Source organism: Hoplias malabaricus, chromosome 4 (genome assembly GCF_029633855.1).
Source record: "Hoplias malabaricus isolate fHopMal1 chromosome 4, fHopMal1.hap1, whole genome shotgun sequence".
Classification (NCBI taxonomy): domain Eukaryota; kingdom Metazoa; phylum Chordata; class Actinopteri; order Characiformes; family Erythrinidae; genus Hoplias; species Hoplias malabaricus.
The window spans coordinates 19,308,575-19,329,268 of NC_089803.1; the positions used below are offsets into that span (position 1 = coordinate 19,308,575).

Consider the following 20,694-nt stretch of genomic DNA (forward strand, 5'->3'; position numbering starts at 1 on the left):
GCGAACAGGGCACTGACGGATTAGATCTGGGCCAAACTGATCAAACAAGGGTATTTCTGGTGTAAACAGAGTCCACCTCTAATGGGACAAACGGGATATTTATTGCTCTCTTTTTGGTGTATATCAACCTTAAAGCAACGGTCTACTGCCCTCCATTGGGGCACTGGCAGGGCATTTACTGCTTACAGTTTAGTCTTTATTGCTCTCTACTGGGGCGAACATAATATTTAGTGATCTATTTTTTGGTGTACATGAACCTTACAGCGACGGTGTTTACTGCCCTCTATTGGGGCAATCAAGGCACTTACTGCTTACACTTGGGCCTTTACTGTCCTTTGTTGGGGCAAACAGGGCATTTAAGCTTCGGCAGGGGTCTTCCACCTACTGGGGCAAACAGGGCATTTTCACAAAGCAGGATTTCAGTTAGCCAGCTAGGTTAAGCTCATATTTGAGGACTGTAATAAGTAGGGTGACCAGACGTCCTCTTTTACCCGGACATGTCCTCTTTTTTAGACTTAAAAAAATGTCCGGTCGGAATTTCACAAACGTCCGGGATTTTGTTTTTCTAGAGCTTACGTAGAACTTCGAGAAGTTTCGTTCACAAACTAGTCCCGCCCTCCCCTACTCCGATTGGTTCGCTTGAGTGAGAAGGGGGCGTGGAGAAGTAGCCTAAAATCTTCTGATTGGACGGTCTGACTGTAGAGCTACCGTTATTGGTCGATAACCTTCTCTGTAAACATGTAATTGGTCAGTCTGTACGTCAGTAGTCCTTGTTTACGTCAGGCAAAGCTCATGTACCTACCCTCATCTCGAGCAGCTATGCTGAAACGTAAATATAAGTTCTCGGATAAATTAAAAAAGAAACTCCCATGTTTTGTGTAGGAAATAAAAGTGTAAAGGACCTAACAGCACAGCTAAGTATACAACGGCAGCGAGGGGCGAGACACCCCCCCACCCCCGAGACGCGTCCTCTTTTTCACCATCTCAGATCTGGTCACCCTAGTAATAGGTATCAGCCCCAGCTCTGCTCCTATTGGACAGGCTTAACTTTGGGCTTAAGTTAGCTGGCTAACTGATGAACCCTCCTTTGTGGAATAGCACCCGAGTGTCTTTACTTTCATCTACTGGGGAAACGGTGAATTTACTAATAAAAGCAGGGGTCTTTACTTCCCTGTGTGTGTGTGTGTGTGTGTGTGTGTGTGTGTGTGTGTGTGTGTGTGTGTGTGTGTGTGTGTGTGTGTGTGTGTGTGTGTGTGTGTGTGTGTGTGTGTGTGTCGGTGTCGGTTCTCTGACGTTTCCTCTGTGCGACGAGTCCTGCGCTAGACTGAGACTGAGAGCAGCACCATGGCCGATAAAGCGCAGATACAAGAAGCTATTAAAGTACAAGGAGAGGTGGTCAGGAAACTGAAAGCGGACAAAGCCAGCAAAGACCAGGTCAGTGAGAGCGAGTGTGAGGAGAAATACTTGTGTTTTGGAGCCGGATACACGCTGTGTGTGTGAGAGTTATCTACATGTGCTAGCCGAGAAGCCGCCGGTCCGAGCACCGCGGCCTTTATTAAACACTGCTCACCATTTACAGTTCAGAGAGAGCTTTAGTGGGAGCTAAACGCAGTGTATAACCCACTGTACGCCTTTACACGCTGGTGAGCGCAGTAATGGTGTTTGTAGCTCCTATAAATCCGAATGTATAGTGTTTTGTGAGACAGCCCGAGGGAGCTGATGCAACATCTGTAACCGAGCTGTCAGCCTCTGTGGAGAGATGGGCAGATAAGGGTTGGCCAGCAACCACCTGAAATGCCATAGCAACGTCGTAACAACCTCGTTACAAAGTACAGCAGCATAGCAACATCGTAACAACCATCAGAGACACAACAGCGCACACACCAGTACATTTGCCAACAATACCATAGCAGCGCATTAGCAACCACCCCTTTCATTAACCAAACTTTTTTACGTATAAGATCACCTTTTGAAATCTGAACAGATTTGTGATGAAACAGCCCGAGGGAGCTGATGCAACATCTGTAACCGAGCTGTCAGCCTCTGTGGAGAGATGGGCAGATAAGGGTTGGCCAGCAACCACCTGAAATGCCATAGCAACGTCGTAACAACCTCGTTACAAAGTACAGCAGCATAGCAACATCGTAACAACCATCAGAGACACAACAGCGCACACACCAGTACATTTGCCAACAATACCATAGCAGCGCATTAGCAACCACCCCTTTCATTAACCAAACTTTTTTACGTATAAGATCACCTTTTGAAATCTGAACAGATTTGTGATGAAACAGATAAGTGCTGGCTGTGGTTGTATTCAGTGCTGTACAAGTGATAAACAGGTGTTCTGTCAAGTTGTGACACCTATCCTACAGCATCTTATCAACACCTATCCAGGGAGCCTGTCTGATATACTGGTTTAGTTTATTGAAACATCCTACTTCTGTTTTATTTGTGTATCTGTACTTATAAAAATACACTATGGTCACACATCCTGACAGAACACCGGAGTATAGTGTGAATCTCATTTGTGTTGTAATTTGTATGAAACATTTGTGTAATATCTCCTGCTTTGAAACTGAAACCAAAACCGTCAGCACTGCCCCCCGTGTCGGTTCAGACAGGGCAGGGATGCCAATTCTGACATGACACAAACCTTGTGTGACCGGGGCTTTTTATGTCCCTGCTTAACGAGCTAGCGAACCACTGCGGACACAGAAAATGTGCAGCTACGGTAACTTAAACACGATCGGGTCGATCTCCAAGACCATGTAGATTGTGATCGACTGGTTGGCAGCCACTGACCTAGAACCACTATTTTTTAAAAGCCTTCAGTGACCAACCTAAATATGCCCTAGTAACTACATCCATTACCATGTCAACACTTTAGCAACCACCTAAAATGAGGTTTAACAAGACCTTAGGAACATATATAGAAATAGACCATAGCAACAGCATAGCAACAACCTGAAACACTGTAGTGCCTTCATATCAACACCTGACAACACAAGTACAGCGATCAGTAACTCAATAAAAACCAGCTACTGCTTTAAACAGGGCCAGGCGTCATCCAAGTGGATAAAAAAAAATCCTCATGCAGAAAAGGCAGGTGGATTATATCATCTCCCTTTGTATTTTCTGCAGTAGGCTTGTCACTAGTCAATAGTGATTTATATTTATTTATTTATTGATTTGTGGTTGATATATTGTCAGACATTTTACTAACATTTTATGCCACTGATAATAATGCAGTTACACCCCTTTAAAGAGCAATGAACTTTTAGCAAAAACATAGTTTTTAAGGAGTTTCAGACAATGGAATTGGAATATATACAAAATAAGTAAAATACAAGTATAATACACCCACTGTTTTAAAACAAATCAATATATCAGCCCCAGAAAATACATAACAGAAGGGACTGGCTAAAATATCGGTGGCATTCATGGTTATATTAGCAAACGCATGTATAAACACCATGGGCGACATTGAGGTCAAATAAATTACTGAGGAAATGTCCATATATTGTGCAATAAATCATTAACTTAATTATTGTGACAGGCCTAGTCTCTAGCTTATTTTACATAATGAGAAAATCCAATTCTGATTCTGATATCTTGGAGAGAATTAAAGCAACACTAGATAGTATTTTTAGATTTACAATTACAGCATTATGTAAAAGAAAAAAAACCTCCCTCCCCTCCTCCCTCCTGATTTCAGGACCATGATGTGTTGGGGCCGTGATGTGTACCCACTTGTGTTGGGGTAAACAGTGGCTTGTTATCATTTTAAGAAACAGGCTCTGAAATCAGTCACACTGAACAGGGCTATTTAGACTGGTGGAAAACACACACCACTAAACCCTGCCTCCATCAAACCCAGACCACCCCTAATAACTAGTGTGGATTAAAATGTAAATATATATTGCTTATTGTACATTATTTGATAGTGTTTAATGAATGTCTTATTTTGTATTTGTTATATTTGATTATTGATTATATTATTATTGTTTTTATGGACTGAAATAATAATTATTTTAAAAAAGGATTAGTAATATATTACTTTATTATTTCCGCCCACTCGGCCAACACACACACACACACACACACACGATGTGTTCATGTGTAATGATTATGTGCTTTGGCACCATTGTTTCCGAAACAGTCGTTCCAATAATGGTTGAATTGAAGGTGGGGCTGTGGGTCTTGATCCTTGTAATGTTCTGACCAAAGTATGTCAAGGACATTTCATTAAGACCAGAGGAAACTGTGGTAGTTTGTGGAAAAGCATTATAATTTTCTTGGTAACTGATGCTGCAGAAATGGTTGTATCTCTGACACATGCTCTGCGGTCATTCAGATTTCTCCATGCAGGCCTTTACAGTTTCTTTCCACTGCCTCACTTTGGGTTAACTGGTTATGGGAGGTTGTGTTTTGTTGTGTGGTCATTCTGATATGTCAGAGTAGAAGCAGTAGTCCAGTCCATTTTTGACACATTCCTCTCATGTTTTGCTTCCTTTGTTGCTGTGATGCCTCCCTTTTTGGGTGGCGGCCCCCTAGTGATAGGGTTGCTCACCACTTTTCTCCTGTTCTTCCTGCTTGTTGCCGTGGATACCGCCTCCTTACCTGACAACTTCATCCTCATCATCGTCGTTATCATCTTTCAACTGCTGCTGCACTCCTGCTCCACACTGTATGAACTGGACATGAACCCCTGCTGTGTTTACTGGCATTTGTGACTTATGTGGACTGTGCCATTGTGGTCTTGAACTGTGTGTGGTGTGGACTGGAACATGGCTTCTCTGGGGCTGGTGTGTTGGCGTCTCTGTGCTGGAATGATGGGACGACGTGCTGCGTCTTCTTTCTCGTCTCTTCGCTACTACTCCGGAATGACTGTATCTCAGGTGGGAGTCTTCTTTCAGTGGCCATGCACACACACACACACACACACACACACACACACACACACACACAGTGCTTATTTGGCATTTCATTATTACACTTTATGTCACTTTTGAATAGACCTGTGTCTGGTGACAGTTCTTTTTAGTTACATCCATAAAATCTTATTGATCTTAGTTTAAAAGCATTATGAATTAGCAAGGGACCTTAGTGTGCTGTTACAGCAGACAAAACTATATTAAACTAGCTTATACTTCACAACCACATATGTAAACCACATTAGACAAATGCTAACTTACTTAGCATCACACGTTTGCTCCCATGTCCAATTCAGTGAAGGTGGCCGTAGCAAAATGACTGAAAACGTTTGTGTAAACACCATCCTCCCTCAGTTTGTTTACTGCATAATCGCCAAAGTAATTTGTATGTTATTTAAGAATAGGAAGTTGGGTGTTATTGGATGTTGATCTAGAGACTTTAGCATTTTTCTACTTAACTTCTTGCTAACACTAAATATGTGCGAGGAATAAAAAATTACTTTTAAGAACTGTGGAAACTGCATCTGCAGTGTCATTAATGTATATTATGTAATAAACATCAAATTAATACATAAAATATATCAAATAATGTAAATTATGTAAATAATGTTATATATTGCACTTCTGGTTAGATGCTAACTACATTTCATTGGCCCTGTACTTGTACTCTGCACAATGACAATAAAGTTGAATCTAATCTAATCTAATCTAATTATACCAGAAGTTACTGAACACTAAAATAGTGTACAAAAATATACAAATATATAAAAAAAAAATACAAATATATATAAAAAATATACAAAATACTGTATTAAAAAAAGGGTTTTCACACTTTCCATGTGCTGGTTGTTGATCACAGACACTGTAATTGATGTAAATCGTACAGTTTTCTAGAAATAAAGGTTTTACCCCTGCTATAAACAAAAAGGCATATTCTGCTTTAACCTTTGACAATGGTGTCCGTTATTGTCCACCTATATTTTGGTGTAAAAGTTAATTTCTTAGAAAAAACATTGTGGGCTTTACTTTTTTTCAGCTATTCAATACTTTTTTTATTAAACAGATTGATGAAGAAGTGGCTAAACTGTTAGAGCTGAAGGCACGACTTGGAGCAGACGATGGCAAACAAACATTTGTTCTCAAGACTGCTAAGGTAAGACAAGCAGTTAGAAGTTATGAGTGTGTTTGCAGCTTTAAATGCAGACAATACTGCTGCTTTAAGTTTGTTTGCTTCTAATATTTCTACATGTGTGCTCGTGTGTAGGGGACCAGGGACTACAACCCCAAACAGATGGCCATCAGAGAGAAAGTGTTCAACACCATCATCAGCTGCTTTAAACGCCATGGTGCTGAAACAATAGACACCCCAGTCTTTGAACTGAAGGTATCCTTAGCCATTCTTCTCGCTGATAATGTGTTTTAAAATTTGTAGGAACTTGTACCTTTTATTAATTTGCTGTTTATGTTCCTCCCCCCTCCCCTTCTGTCCCCTCTCCTTAGGAAACATTGACCGGGAAGTATGGCGAGGACTCCAAACTCATCTATGATCTGAAGGACCAAGGAGGAGAACTTCTCTCTTTGAGATATGACTTGACAGTATCCTCTTCTATTATTATACTGTTTTTTTGAAAGATGTAGCAGCCTTGTTTTAGCTGTTGTTCTAGGGCTACTCAATAGAAGCAGTCAATTCAGTAATCAATATTGGTGTGCAATATGAAACGAATTGGAGCTCACGACCATATCTTCTGTTATCTAGAGCTGGACAGCATGTTTGTAATTAAAACGTGTGCCATAAAATGTTTTAACAAAATACATCAGTAAAAATAAATGTGATGATGATGCAAAAAAAGAAACACCATTAATTACTGCGGAGGCATGTTTAAAGCAGTCGTTTAAATCTAATGCTTTTCTTTTTATTGGAGGTTCAGCAGAAAAGGCGAGTTAAACCATTTGCTATTTGCATTTAAAAGTTACCGAAGGCACTGCAGTAAAACGGCAGTTTAAATGTCAGTACTGGTGAATAGTTTGGCACATTTTACAGTCGTCTCATTTTGAGTTGTTAAGCATTCAGAATGAATGAGTAGAGGACTTCTGGGTACTTTCTTCTGAATTGCTTTCTGCCTATAGGGTTTTTGTGTGTTGCTGCTGTTGTGGTTCCTTATCTTCTCACTGTTCAGGTTCCCTTTGCCCGTTACCTGGCCATGAATAAAATTACCAACATAAAACGCTACCACATCGCTAAAGTGTACCGCCGAGACAACCCTGCCATGACCAGAGGCCGCTACAGAGAGTTCTACCAATGTGTGAGTATTGTTACCTAGGGATGGGCGGTATTCACATTTTTCATCCACAGGGGGTGGATGACTAAACAATTGACTGACCAATTAAATGTTTACAGAGAAGGTTATCGACCAATAACGGTAGCTCTACAGTCAGACCGTCCAATCAGAAGATTTTAGGCTACTTCACCACGTCCCCTTCTCACTCAAGCGAACCAATCGGAGTAGAGGAGGGCGGGACTAGTTTGTGAACAAAACGCTTCTCGAAGTTCTATGTAAGCTCTAGAAAAACAAAATCCGGGACGTTTGGGGAAAAAAGAGGACATGTCCGGGTAAAAATAGGACGTCTGGTCACCCTACTTTAACCCAAACTCAGCGCTAAACTCACAACTGCGGTGGGCTTCTGGGCTTGTGTTCCACCCGTTTTCCGATCGTGACATCAGCAGTCGTTGAGCTCCCACAGCGCCCCCTCCCTGAGGCTCTCTTAAATGCACATGAACATTTTAGCCGACTTAAACGCATAAAACAGACACTTGACACACCATACACACGTCATATATACCGCCCTTTTTGTGATACCATCCACATTTTTAAATACAGCGGTATATGGCATTATCATTGTACCGCCCAACCCTACTGCCACCTTTGAAAGCCATCAGAATGACCCCTGTATTTGGTAATAAAAATGCAGTTAGCTTTAATGTGTTTACAACTGTCTACCTCCTGCAGGATTTTGACATTGCTGGTCAGTATGACCCGATGATCCCTGATGCGGAGTGTCTGAAAATTGTATATGAGATCCTGAGTGAACTGGACCTGGGAGACTTCCGCATTAAGGTCAGAAACCATCCGTGTTTGTGTGGAGATATAGAAGCTTTTACAACATCAGTTAGCAATGTGAAAACTGCATTACTGGATATGATTGGCCTGATCGACTATATTTTGGCAAAGGTTGAAATGTAAATTATATTTTTCATTAACCTACATATTCAGTGTAAAACACCAGTGTTTTACACAAGGAATTTATGTACTGTCATATTCCGTACGTGAGGGAGACTGAGCTAATTCTTGCCCCGGGGTTTCAGGTGAATGACCGGCGTATCCTGGACGGTATGTTTGCAGTATGTGGAGTTCCGGATGAGAAGTTCCGCACCATCTGCTCAACTGTGGACAAACTGGACAAGGTGAGAAGACAGAGTACGTAGTGATGTGTGTGTGTGTGTGTGTGTCTTTAAATGTAATAGAGGGGAAAAAAAAAAATATATATATATATATATATACTATTACATTTAAAGATATATATTTACCCATAAATGTATATATAATTTTTTAAAAATGTATTTATTATTTGTTATAAAGCAAAGTTATCCCTTGCAAAAATCTCAATGGCCCTTATGCAAAAGACAAGCAAAGTGAACACATTGGATATCGCTGAATGATGTAAGAATATGTTTATAATAAAATATGTTTATAGTGTTAAGATTAAATGTACAAATAAGTTTTAAAACATTTTTGAGTGAAGTGTAATTCCAAATTCAAACATTCTCCTGCTCTTTTGTCATTTTAAGGCAATTTTTGCGTAGCATTAAAATTGTCATTTTATATATTAAGAAAAAAGTGTTAATGCACTATATTCACGATCACTAACGTTGAAATCACCATCTTTAAATCTAAACCAAAACTCATGTACTTTCAGATACAATATTTTCTCCAGGAACAGAACAAACCGATTTAGATGCTTTTGCAGCACTTTTTCCTTGTTGGAACTCATAACAAATGCAGTGACACACATTCTTCTCACTTGTCATTTTCAAACAGCTTAATTTTTAGGTCAATTATGTATTTTTATATATATATATATTGACATTTGTCATTTTTAACAGAGGAAGAAGAAGATACGCCTTTATTGATCCGGTTAGGGAAATTTCTTCTCTGTATTACTTGTGAGCAATTCTTCACACACACTAGGGGCAGTGAACACACACACAGCTGGAGCAGGGGGCTGCCAACCCCCTCGGCACCTAGGAAGTTATGTGCCTTGATCAAGAACACTTCAGCTGTGAATTAATATATATATATATTTTTTTTTACTGGTCCTGGGAATCAGCCTCAAGCTCACTTCTCTAACCTCAAGGCTACAGCTGGCCCCAATAATAATAATAATAATAATACTATGTATAATAAATAATACTACATCAGTTGCCATAAAAATGACAAATTGTTGCACACAAAATGTTTTAAAACTTATTTGTACACCTAATACCAAATATATGTGTATAAAATAAAACAGGAAATAAAGAAAATATTATGCTAAATTATTCCTGTCATCTATTATGTTAGAAAATGAAGATACATAATATAAAAATACATGATAATTTTATAAATGGCATGTGTTGAAATTTGGATAATTGTTTCCCAGTTAGAAAACAAACATTTCACAACACAGGTGGGGAAAAAAAAAAAAAAAAGCATGGCACATTAAAAGAGGGGCGGCACGGTGGCGCAGCAGGTAGTGTCGCAGTCACACAGCTCCAGGGACCTGGAGGTTGTGGGTTTGATTCCCGCTCCGGGTGACTGTCTGTGAGGAGTTGGTGTGTTCTCCCCATGTCCACGTGGGTTTCCTCCAGGTGCTCCGGTTTCCTCCCACAGTCCAAAAAACACACGCTGGTAGGTGGATTGGCGACTCGAAATTGTCCGTATGTGTGAATGTGTGTGTGTATCTGTGTCGCCCTGTGAAGGACTGGCGCCCCCTCCAGGGTGTATTCCCACCTTGCGCCCAATGATTCCAGGTAGACTCTGGACCCACCGTGACCCTGAACTGGATAAGCGGTTACAGATAATGAATGAATGAACGAACATTAAAAGAGTATTAGCTATACTGCATTTGAGCCAAAGCCCTTCCCTCTAAAAGGTAATAAACCAAGATTTATTCTTATTATTAAACAAGTGATAATTAAAGTGATTTGTAAGGTTATGCACAGCTTGAAATTTTTCTGGCAGTAACACAGCTGATTGTAGTGTAATTAATAAGCCCTTCATTAACTGGGTCAAGTGTGTTAGTGTTTGGGTTGGAGAGGAAAACTCTGGGTGTTTTGGCTCTTCAGAACTGAAGTGTAAAAATGATGTTTTTGTTAGAAGTGATATTTTGAAAGCATGTTGGCAAATACAACACGTAAAAACTCATTCTCTGGTTTTTGTGTGTGCAGATGCTATGGGAGGATGTGAAGAATGAGATGGTGAACGAAAAAGGCCTCTCTGAAGAAGTGGCTGATCAGATCGGGGAGTATGTCAGCATGCAGGGTGAGTCTCAGTTTCTCTCACTCTTTTTCACTGTCTCCACACACACACACGTCTTTTTATTCTCTCTCACACGCTGGTCTCCTATACCCTTTAAGCCACTCCTACACAGCTCCTCTTCCTCCTTCCTCCACTCAGAGGTTTATAGGATTGATGGGATTTCCTAAGAACACAACGTCTCTGTCCAGAATCCCTCCTACAAACACTTTGTGTTCACTCAGCTCCGTGAAAAACCTCCTAAATCGGGCATCTGAAAGATACGTGTCCTGGAGGACCATAGCACCCTGCAGTTGATTGTCTCACTGCTCTACCACAGAGGTTCCAAACAGTCCTCGTGCATCTCCTCGGTTCATTACCAAGCCTTTCCTGACCTGAATAGGAAAGATTTTAACCCGAGAGGTGGGGCTGAGAAGTCAAGTACAAAAGTGGAAGTAGTTATTGTATACAGATGTAAACAAAAGCTGCAGCTAGTCCATGTTCCAGTTAAAGATCTATTACTATGTGCTTTTATTTTATGACTGACACTGCCCAAAAAAATAAAACAAACACGGCTTGTGCAGTAAATTATCAGCAATGTTTAAACATTGTTTAAAATTGGAATATGTTTAAAAAAAATAAATAATCACATCATTCTACCCATTTAAATATAATGTTTGGTCACTAGGGGGAGCAGTGCACTCACTGCTCCAACTCAAACTCCTTTGAACACAGCTATTGGCCCATGACTTTCAGGAATCCACCTTTTCAGTGGCTCACTACAGAAACTTCTTCGCTAATTAGGGCATGGTTTATTTAAGTTGAATGTAAATATGGCACTTGACCTTCATGTGCTGAAGATGATTCATCAGCGGAGCTCAAATATTCGTTGATTCCCTGTCATGTAAAAGTTTTATGAGTCGGATGATGAGTAGTGTTACTGGAATCGGATACGTGTCCCGTACAAGGCAGTGCGACAACTGATTGATCAGGCAGATCAGAATTCATGTGACTTTAATCAATAAATCACTCACTCTCTCTCTCTCTCTCTGTCCCATACTCTCTTTACAATGTGAAACTGCCTGTTTTTGGCTGATAGTTTCTGTTTACTGGAATTGGTGCATCTCTAATTCGGTATATTGATCTGTTGCTATAATTTAGCACCCTAGCTGTACAAATTAGGTGCTCTGCTGAAGTGCTTCTCTATTTGCTGAACAGCACGATGGCTGAAGATTTTCTTTACTCGTCTTCACACGTATACTGATCTCTGCCTGGAGCGATCTTCTGTGCTGTGTGCTTGTGTGTGTCTCCTCCTCTGTGCTTTGAGCATCATCTCTGGTCTTTGAGAGCCCGTGGACCAGTTCTAAATCTTTGTGCTGCTAAATATATCTTGGCAAACGAATCCTATTTTTTAAATCTACCAGATCTACACTGCATGGCAAAGCATTGGTGGACACTGGCTCACCATCATTTCCCCTGAAATAAATGGTATTTGTTGGGAATTTGTCCCCGTTATTAAACTAATATACTCTACATTTGTGGCAAGGCTTGGAGCATTTGGGCTGTAAGGTGTGGTAAGAAAGTTATTTAACCTACGTCAAGACACTTGTTTTCAGTCATTTCTAGAGATATTGTCCCTCTTTTATGCTCTTATTTTGTAATGGAAGTTTCAGACAGCTGAAAGATTTTGTTGGGTTTTTAAGCTCAACAAAATGTCAAGGTAAGTTTGAAAACAGCTCCCCAGGGGCTTCACTCTGAGCTGAAGTCTTAGATGTTTCACAATGAGTTCAATGAAAGCAATTTGCAGGCATCGTCACAGCTAGTTTCAGAAGTAAAGGAACACTTCATGCTCAGAAATGACCCTGTCCAACCAGCAGGGGGGCTACACTGTTCAGTATATAATCAATAATCCACTTTGTTCAGCATTGTTGTAAAAACGCACTCTTTAAACTTGATTATATCTCTGCCTTTTGGTCACAGTTTCCCATCAGTTTTTTTGGCCTGTATTTTTGTTTGTGTATCAAAGTTCCTTTAGGTTTATGTTTATTGCAGTTGGCAAATGCCCTCATCCAGACTTACTGTTAAATAATAAATCAACAGTAGGTGAATATAGTATAAGGATTCTAATTGTTATAGTGGGGTGTTCCTGCCCTGAGCAGAGCATTACAACCTACTCTGATGTGTGGAGTGCTGTTACTCACTACACCCTCCCTCTACCAAAGTGAGTAAGCACAGCCTTTATCACCTACACATTCATGCACCACAAAAGAAAATTAATAAATACATAGTCCCCATATTTTCAGATTATTTGCTCAAAGGTTTCAGACAAGAACGTACATGCACTGGTGCAGTTGTTTAAAGGCTAAGCACCACTTAATGGACCTCCATGGATATTTCACTTCATTTTAGTTACTGACAGATATAAGTATGAATTAAAATGAAAATAGCAGCTTAATTTGCTTTAAAAATGACGATTTTATTAAATTGACGGAAAAACCCGAGCTCGCCACGGAAATTCTTGAACGGAGCCGTGACGTCACTGGTGGACAACAGCTGAATAACGCTGCGGTAAAACACCGTTATGACTGACTGTTATGACAGTATCTAGCTAAATAACCAACATTATTCACGACAATAGCCTAGCAATAAGCTAAACTCAAATGTAGAGGTACCGTTATTCTTGTAAATGTGATCGAAGTCGAATTCATCCGACACTATAAACCTCCGTAATGCAGCTACGTAGCCGAGTATAATCTGAGCCACCGAGTTTAGCAAGTCAAGCTAACGTTAACTAACACCAACTAAAACAGGCGAAGTAAGTGTCCTTACCCTGTTTACCTCCATGTTACAGAGGCTCTTGAACACCTTTCGTTGGTTTCCTTACATGCCCATATTGTTGGAAAAGCACCAGTGAAATGAGCTACAGATAACGGAGTGAGCGGATGGTCCTTTCCAAAGTGCCCGTTTAAAGTTGACAAATTTAGTCCATTTTCTGGATATTTTGGGATCTTTGGGCCATTTGTGCACAGATGTCCCACTGTACACCTTTTCGTCATTTTGCATTAAATTAAGTGCAACTTCTAGAGTTGTTGTCCACCATCTACGTCACAGGCAAGACGCCTATTGGGGGGGGGATACCAACGGTCTTATAAACCTTATTCCTTGAATTAGTAAGAAATAACATGTTTTCTGATTATCAATAAACACAAGTTAGGAACTCAAATTCCACTGTATTTATTTGTTTGACACTTTCATTTAGCTGGTGCTTAGCCTTTAAAGGCAGAGCTACAGATGACCCAGTGCTGACCAATCAGGCAAAACTGCAATTGACCCTCAGTTGACCTGTGAGGCCAAACCATCCCCCTTCACTTCAGTTGTCAAAAACCTTTAACCGTGCTGATGATTTGAGCAGTCTACTTTTTCTCTCTTTTGGGTTTAATTGTGTGTTTATATATGTTTATTTGTTTTTTAACTATTTTAAAATAGCCCTGGTCTCAGAAAATGAGAGAGAGAGAGAAATATAAATGGGTATTTTTGTTGTTAGTCAATGTTTCTGGTCTTATTCAACACAACCTTGTTATTAAAATAAGGAGGATGGTATAATTCTGTTGAAATGCCAGTATTTTAATAGCCGTGCTATTATCTGTGATTCAGATTAAATGCCAGAATTGTAATCACTTACATATTAAATCATGATGAACATTGTATTTACACACATTTGCAGAAAACCTCTCATGATTAACGAATTCAGCAACATTTAAGGTGCACCCACAGACTCTGACAGAGTTGCAAGCACATCTTGTATAACCTCCACAGAAGAGCAGTCCGTGGGCTGTGGACGAAGGGAACTGCATTTCTCAGAAGTGATGGAGCTCCAGTACCTTTGGGATGACTTGAAATGGTGTTCATGAACTAGAACTAACTATCCATAATCAGTACCTTACTATTGCTTGTGGTTGAATGCCTTCAAATCCTCCCAGACATGTTTCACCATCTAGTCTCAAGCTTTTATACCTTCTCTGCTGAGGAGTAGAAGCTGTTACTGCAGCCGTACTGTGATTCAGAGTAACCTGGAGTGTCTAGAAACATTTAATAATGTGGCATGAATGACTGCCTCTTGTAATTACAAGGTTAGGAGCCTAGTGATGAAGGAAGTAGGGGGGAAACATCAAAAAAAAAGGCTACGGTTTGAAGGGTTATGTCCTGTCTGATTTTTACGAGTGCCAGTTAGCTGGCATCTCAGTGTGAGAAGGTCAGGGGCTCATTCTAGGATTAGCTTGTTTATGTATTTAAACAAATCCTGTAGTGTACAGCGAGCCTAAAGCAGCTTTGCATCTCTGGCTCCCTCCTCCGCTGTGACTGCCTCATGTGAATACAGGCAAGAGGGAGGTGATTTATATGCTGATTTATGTGAATAATTTTCTTTATTGGTCACACTGTGTATTACTGCAGCTTTCTCATTCTCTAATATATTTTCCACCTTCAGGGCTCACTACCTGTAACATTGGAGATAAACTCTACTGTGCTGATCAGCAGCCATCAATATCTTTCATCTCTCAGTGTAATATTGAGAATATTAGGGGGTAGGTGTTATGGCCACATATGGAGTTGGTTTGGATGTCCAGTATGTGGGTCAGCCTTTTTTGCACACACTTTTTGTACATACACTCTGCTGTGACCTTTGACTCTGATCCCTGTGTGCTGCAGGTGGCCTGGACCTGGCGGAGAGGCTACTCCAGGATGCAAAGCTTGCCAAGAGCAAGCAGGCATGTGCCGGCCTCACAGACATGAAACAGCTCTTCTGCTACCTGCAGCTCTTCCAGGTCACAGACAAGGTGAGCTCTGTGGTTACATTCGCAGCCTAGCCCTGGACTTATTTACTGAAAGCCAACAACTAATTGATGGAAAATCTAAATTAGCATTTTACCCCAGTGCTATGTCGAATGTGTTTTTTCTTTAGTTTCGTTCTGCTGAAAGCCACCCGTGTTCAAATTACCCCTGTAAATCATCACACATTCTGAGTTAACTAATCTCAGTTAGGCTTGGTTTCTGACTGCGTATAATGTACTGCTACATAATAGAATAGGCAAAAGAACACACAGCACTTCAGATTGGACTTACTGTAAGAGAAGTTCCTTAGCATGGTTAAGGGCACTGAAATAACAAGTGGTGAAGCAGAGAAACAAAGAGCGCTGACCCAGTTTAGTCAAAACAAATTATTTTCGTATACATTCTCTTCAGTGTGCCGACGGGTTTACCTGAGTCTTATTCTGTCATTTTAATTTCATTTAATCCCAAGGATATTTAAATGCTTAATTAAAAAATTTGATATATTTATGATGTAATGTTTATTATGATAGAGATTTGCATTTACGATGTATAGTTTGTTACAAAAAGGCTTAATAACTTTCTGCATAGAAGTAAATTTGATGGCAACAGCAAAGAAAGAAACCAATAATGTTTAAAGATAGAGTCATTATTACAATAGTGATTTTTATTGAAGTATCAATTAGCACAGGGTGGGCCATTTATATGGATACACCTTAATAAAATGGGAATGGTTGGTGATATTAACTTCCTTAACTACGGATACTGGAAGCCTGTGCTAGCATTTCTCCTGCGGTGTTGCTATCAGTGTGTGAAGAGTGGGAGAAGAGGGTTGCATTTGACAGTCCAACACAATGGGCAGCACTTTGAACACATTTTATAAGTGGTCAGAAACTTGTAAATAACTCATGAAAGAATAAATTTACGTTAAAACCAATGTCTTTATTTTGAAATTCCCAATAAGTTTGATGTGTCACATGACCCTCTTCCCATAAAAAAAAACAAAAGTTGGATCCAAAATGGCCGCCTTCAAAATGGCCGCCATGGTCACCACCCATCTTGAAAAGTTTCCGCCCTCCCATATACTAATGTGCCACAAACAGGACGTTAATATCACCAACCATTCCCATTTTATTAAGGTGTGTCCATATAAATGGCGCATCCTGTAGAATAATGAATTAATTTATAGATTGACAGTTATTAGCCGCTTATAACCTTTCACATTTTATTTTTTTGGAATCTCTGTGCAGGTGGTGTTTGATCTGAGTCTGGCGCGGGGGTTAGATTATTACACTGGGGTGATCTACGAGGCAGTGCTCTGTCAGACAACTCAGGCCCCCACCTCTGCCCCCTTGGAGCAGAACGGAGCAATGTCTGGGGACGAGGCTGGAGTCAGTGTGGGCAGTGTGGCTGGTGGAGGGCGCTATGATGGCCTGGTGGGCATGTTCGACCCCAAGGGCAGGAAAGTGCCCTGCGTGGGGGTCAGCATCGGCATTGAGAGAGTCTTCTCTATAATGGAGCAGAAAGCAGAGGTGAGCCTCACAGACCCGAGGAGAAAACACACCACATTAATGGGGCTGAAGAAGAGGCTAAAGGCCAAAACAGACAGTCTTGTTGGACTGAATAGCTCCTAGGTTGAAATGCCTTTTCGGGCCACCACCAATGCAAGTTGTTGTATAAGGAAATGTAAAAATACTGAGGCATTCCTAGGGTTTGCTGAACCAAGATTGTGTGTGTGTGTTTAATGTAGTTAAATACAGAAGTTTGGGCTTTCCTGGTCAAATCACATTATTTGTTGACTAACCACATAAAAACAAGTACCCATTCTCTTCAAAGGACACAATTCTGCATATTTTATATGTGTTTAGAATGCCTCATGAATTAATTAGAGAGTGATTTGATAAGAGGAAGTGTATGATTGGACTGGATCTCTGGTTTAAGCTTCACTTGTATGCCAGCGAAAACAGTGCTGGTCAGAAAGGTTTTTCTTGAATGCAAAACATGAATCTAGGGCAGCCAGTGTGAGCTGGAGCTCTGATTATAATAGAAGCTGTTTCAGATTGATTACAAAAAAAACAAACAAAAACACTACCTTCAAAAAGTTATGATTTGTATATTTGTGCTTTTAGAGTGATCTTTAGGCTTGCCCTGGTTTACGGCTTTATTTATTTATTTATTTATTTATAATTGACCTCAGGCAATTCCTTATGTCCCAGGCAAATGCTTGAGGGCTGGTAACTTTAGGCGCTCCCCTGCTGATTCAAGTCTAACCATTAATGAACCGCAGATGCTCTCCACCATGGTCTATGTTCAGTTTTATTATTTGATTACAGGACATATAGTTTTTCTAATCAAAACACACCAGGGATAAGACTCAAAACCTCTAGTCTTCGGAGAGTCATAGTGTTGAGTTTCCTTGCATAATTATTGTAGTTAAAGGGGACATATCATGCAAAAAAACAAACTAGTCATTCAGATTTGGTGGTGTCTCTTATGTAGACAGCACATTTCCAAATTGTCCCGCATCCACCTGAGTCTCTCCAATCACAGCGCTGCACCCGTGCATATGCGACAGCACAAAGACAAGGGTGTTAAACAGAGCAAAACAAACACGAGTGCAGAGAAATATGCTAATTGATTCAGTATGGAGGAAAATGACAAAAGAGAAGGAAGAGAACTAAGAGAAAATGACTAAAAACCAGTGTTTCTCATGCCATAGTCGTGTGCACCTTGCAAGCCAACAGAGGCGCATTCTTAGCAAGGGCTGAAACCTGTCCCTCTGAACAGGGCTGTTGTGTTGTTTGATCCTTGTGGTATTTTGATCAAAGCATGTCACAGATGTTTCTTTAAGACCCCAGGACTGTGTTAACTTGTAGACAAGTGGTAGAATATGTGCTATTGACAATTATGGTCTGTTTTTTATATAGCTGTCAGCAGAGAAAATCCGCACCACAGAGACACAGGTTCTGGTAGCCTCAGCACAGAAGAACCTTCTGGAAGAGAGACTCAGACTGACCTCAGAGTTGTGGAACGCAGGAATTAAGGTGAGCTTATGTGACTAAGTCTAACTCTTTCATTTGCGTGCAAAATCAAACAGAACTGTGTATTTGCAGCCATGTGAAACACCGTATGTCCATTTCTGAGTTACTGACCCATTAGAGGTCTTGTGAATTTGACCGTTTTCTCTGTTGCTGGCTGAAGGCTGAAGTGCTTTATAAGAAGAATCCAAAGTTACTGACTCAGCTGCAGCACTGTGAAGAGACTGGCATTCCCCTGGTGGCCATTTTGGGGGAACAGGAGCTCAAAGATGGAGTCGTCAAACTACGCAATGTGGCCACACGAGAGGAGGTACGAAAAAGTGTCAGGGAGTTATAAGATTCCCAACTGGTTGTCAAATGATAGCAGTAATTCCAAGTCACTTTAGATAAGAGATTTAGTAAAATGCTATAAATGTAAAAAGAAAGTACATATTAATGTTGGTAAGAGCACCTTATCCTGCAAAGATTAACTAACTATAGGCACTGAGGGCTGGTCTTCTGGACAAAGATTAAGCCTAGTCTAGAAATAATTTATATTATCAGTGATACTTTTGTCGTTTGTACTGAAAAAACATTTCATTCTAGCATTAAAGTCTAAATATTGGTCTGGGAAACCAAGAGTTTTTGGGACAGTTGGCACATACTCTAACAATGATATAAGTGTTTACTAGCTGGTCCTTATCAAGCATTATTTTAAATGCCCACTACTTGATTAGCCTCAGTACACCACTGCTTGTGCTACTATCTCTAAAGTTTCAATACCCATTGCTTTGTATTATGTATCCATTATTTGAAAGCTTGGACTTGGTCTGGTAAAGCTGTCTGTGTTGTTGTGACTAACAATTGGAGGAAAAAGATAAGCAAAGGTGTATATATTCACAGCCAGCACGCACCCAGTACATATAGGAATCTTTTTGAAGTAATTACTGAAAAAATATGTGATTGTTGAAACTGTCTCAGTATTTCGCCTGTAATTTCCCCACAGCTGGACAATTCTGCAGCAGAAGCAAACCAATTTGAATCATGCTGCTGAATTACAATGTCTGTTTTGACCAGTTACTTGCACAGTGGTTGAGCCTTTGGATTTAAGATAACTGCTGTTGCCTTGGTCCTGGTGTTAAATGGATTTTTGGGAAAGTACACACAGTGGAAAGTCTTTGAAATGGCAGCCATTATAAAGATCTGTATGTTTGTCTTTCACAGGTGGACGTGTCCAGAGCAGAACTGGTTGTAGAGATTAAGAAAAGGACCTCGGCGTCTTAGATCCATTCACTTTACACAAGTAACCCCTCAGCACAGCTCATTTTTTGGACATTATCATTGTTTACATGAACCAGATATAAGAAATATTCTAGCTTTTGTTCCATTCTGTCTGTCGCTTGCCTGGATGAAAACACACGAGTCAATCCGCTACAATAAAACGTGCTGTCCCTTCCCATAGTCTGTGTGGTTTTCAGTTCTTTCTCACAATGTATTAACTTTTGTTTCACCATTAGAAGTGCCAGATGGGTGGACAATATTTGTTTATAAAGTATGTAATAGCCTTCACGTTACATCCATCTGAATGCCACTGCTGTAATGCTAGGACTGTCAGCTGCTTGAAAATATTTAGAAAGGGTGTAAGAGGATTTCTAGTGATATTAAAATCAAATTAAGAGTCTGTTTTAAATATAAAATCAAAAGCACTGAAATTATGCCAATATGGATATCACCCAGCGTGAACTTGAGACTTTAGTCTGCAATGGAAATGTTGTCAGAGCTGTGTGTGTATATATATTCAGCCTAAAACACCACCCATCTACCAATTTGGCTGTAAAGCAACTGGAATTGCAAGCAAAAACAATATTTTTAAAAACCTCTGGAGGTCTATAAAAGTCAGCAAGCAGCAAGGTTTGTGGTGCTGTCGCAATATATTTATTCACATTTGGAGATTTATTAACACTAATATAGAAACCTCTCAGGAGCTTACCTTCATCAGCCTAAATTTCAGCTACATTTTATCGAGCTGTCCCAGGTGGTGAAATGGACTCAGGCCACTGTCTTCATTTGGGCAATTGTACCCAAAGAGGGGGAAAAAAACCCTCTATAACCTGCAGTGGGTAGAAGCAGCACAGTTTCTGCTCCAGCTCTGCACAGTTCAACGTTCTCCTACTGCGCACACACCTGATTTCCCTCATCAGATAATTATACCCCTTATGATTGGAATCAGGTTTACTGAAAGGCAGCTAACTGTGCAGGGCTGTGTGCCTCCGGGAGTTTGCTTTGTTGCCATAAGATGAAAGGGAACCCTAAATGTCAAGTGTAAAGCTCAATATTCTGTACATGTCCATTGAAATAAAA

At 40.3% G+C, this 20,694-nt stretch overlaps 1 protein-coding gene across 2 annotated transcripts; it reads left to right on the forward strand.

Annotated features, from left to right (window-relative positions):
* The first annotated feature begins 1,275 nt into the window (after nucleotides 1-1,275).
* On the forward strand, nucleotides 1,276-19,812 carry hars (histidyl-tRNA synthetase). 2 transcript variants are annotated; one of them, XM_066666911.1, is made up of 14 exons: nucleotides 1,309-1,434; nucleotides 4,558-4,901; nucleotides 6,001-6,090; nucleotides 6,202-6,321; nucleotides 6,438-6,533; nucleotides 7,115-7,240; nucleotides 7,946-8,053; nucleotides 8,302-8,400; nucleotides 10,423-10,516; nucleotides 15,197-15,324; nucleotides 16,567-16,848; nucleotides 18,244-18,360; nucleotides 18,518-18,664; nucleotides 19,558-19,812. In XM_066666911.1, exons 2-14 carry the CDS (start codon nucleotides 4,791-4,793, stop codon nucleotides 19,615-19,617), a joined length of 1,578 nt encoding a protein of 525 aa, XP_066523008.1. In that variant the 5' UTR covers nucleotides 1,309-1,434; nucleotides 4,558-4,790; the 3' UTR covers nucleotides 19,618-19,812. The 2 variants fall into 2 exon arrangements, with proteins under 2 accessions (XP_066523009.1, XP_066523008.1); XM_066666912.1 differs by lacking the exon at nucleotides 4,558-4,901 and having other exon boundaries at nucleotides 1,276-1,434.
* The last annotated feature ends 882 nt before the right edge of the window (nucleotides 19,813-20,694 follow it).

Excerpts from the sequence above, each read along its gene's own strand:
- hars (XM_066666911.1), top strand. The coding sequence starts at position 4,791 with ATGGCTTCTCTGGGGCTGGTGTGTTGGCGTCTCTGTGCTGGAATGATG. Across the intron at positions 6,534-7,114 it reads CTTTGAGATATGACTTGACA|GTTCCCTTTGCCCGTTACCT; the intron begins GTATCCTCTTCT and ends CTCACTGTTCAG. Across the intron at positions 18,361-18,517 it reads TGTGGAACGCAGGAATTAAG|GCTGAAGTGCTTTATAAGAA; the intron begins GTGAGCTTATGT and ends TGCTGGCTGAAG.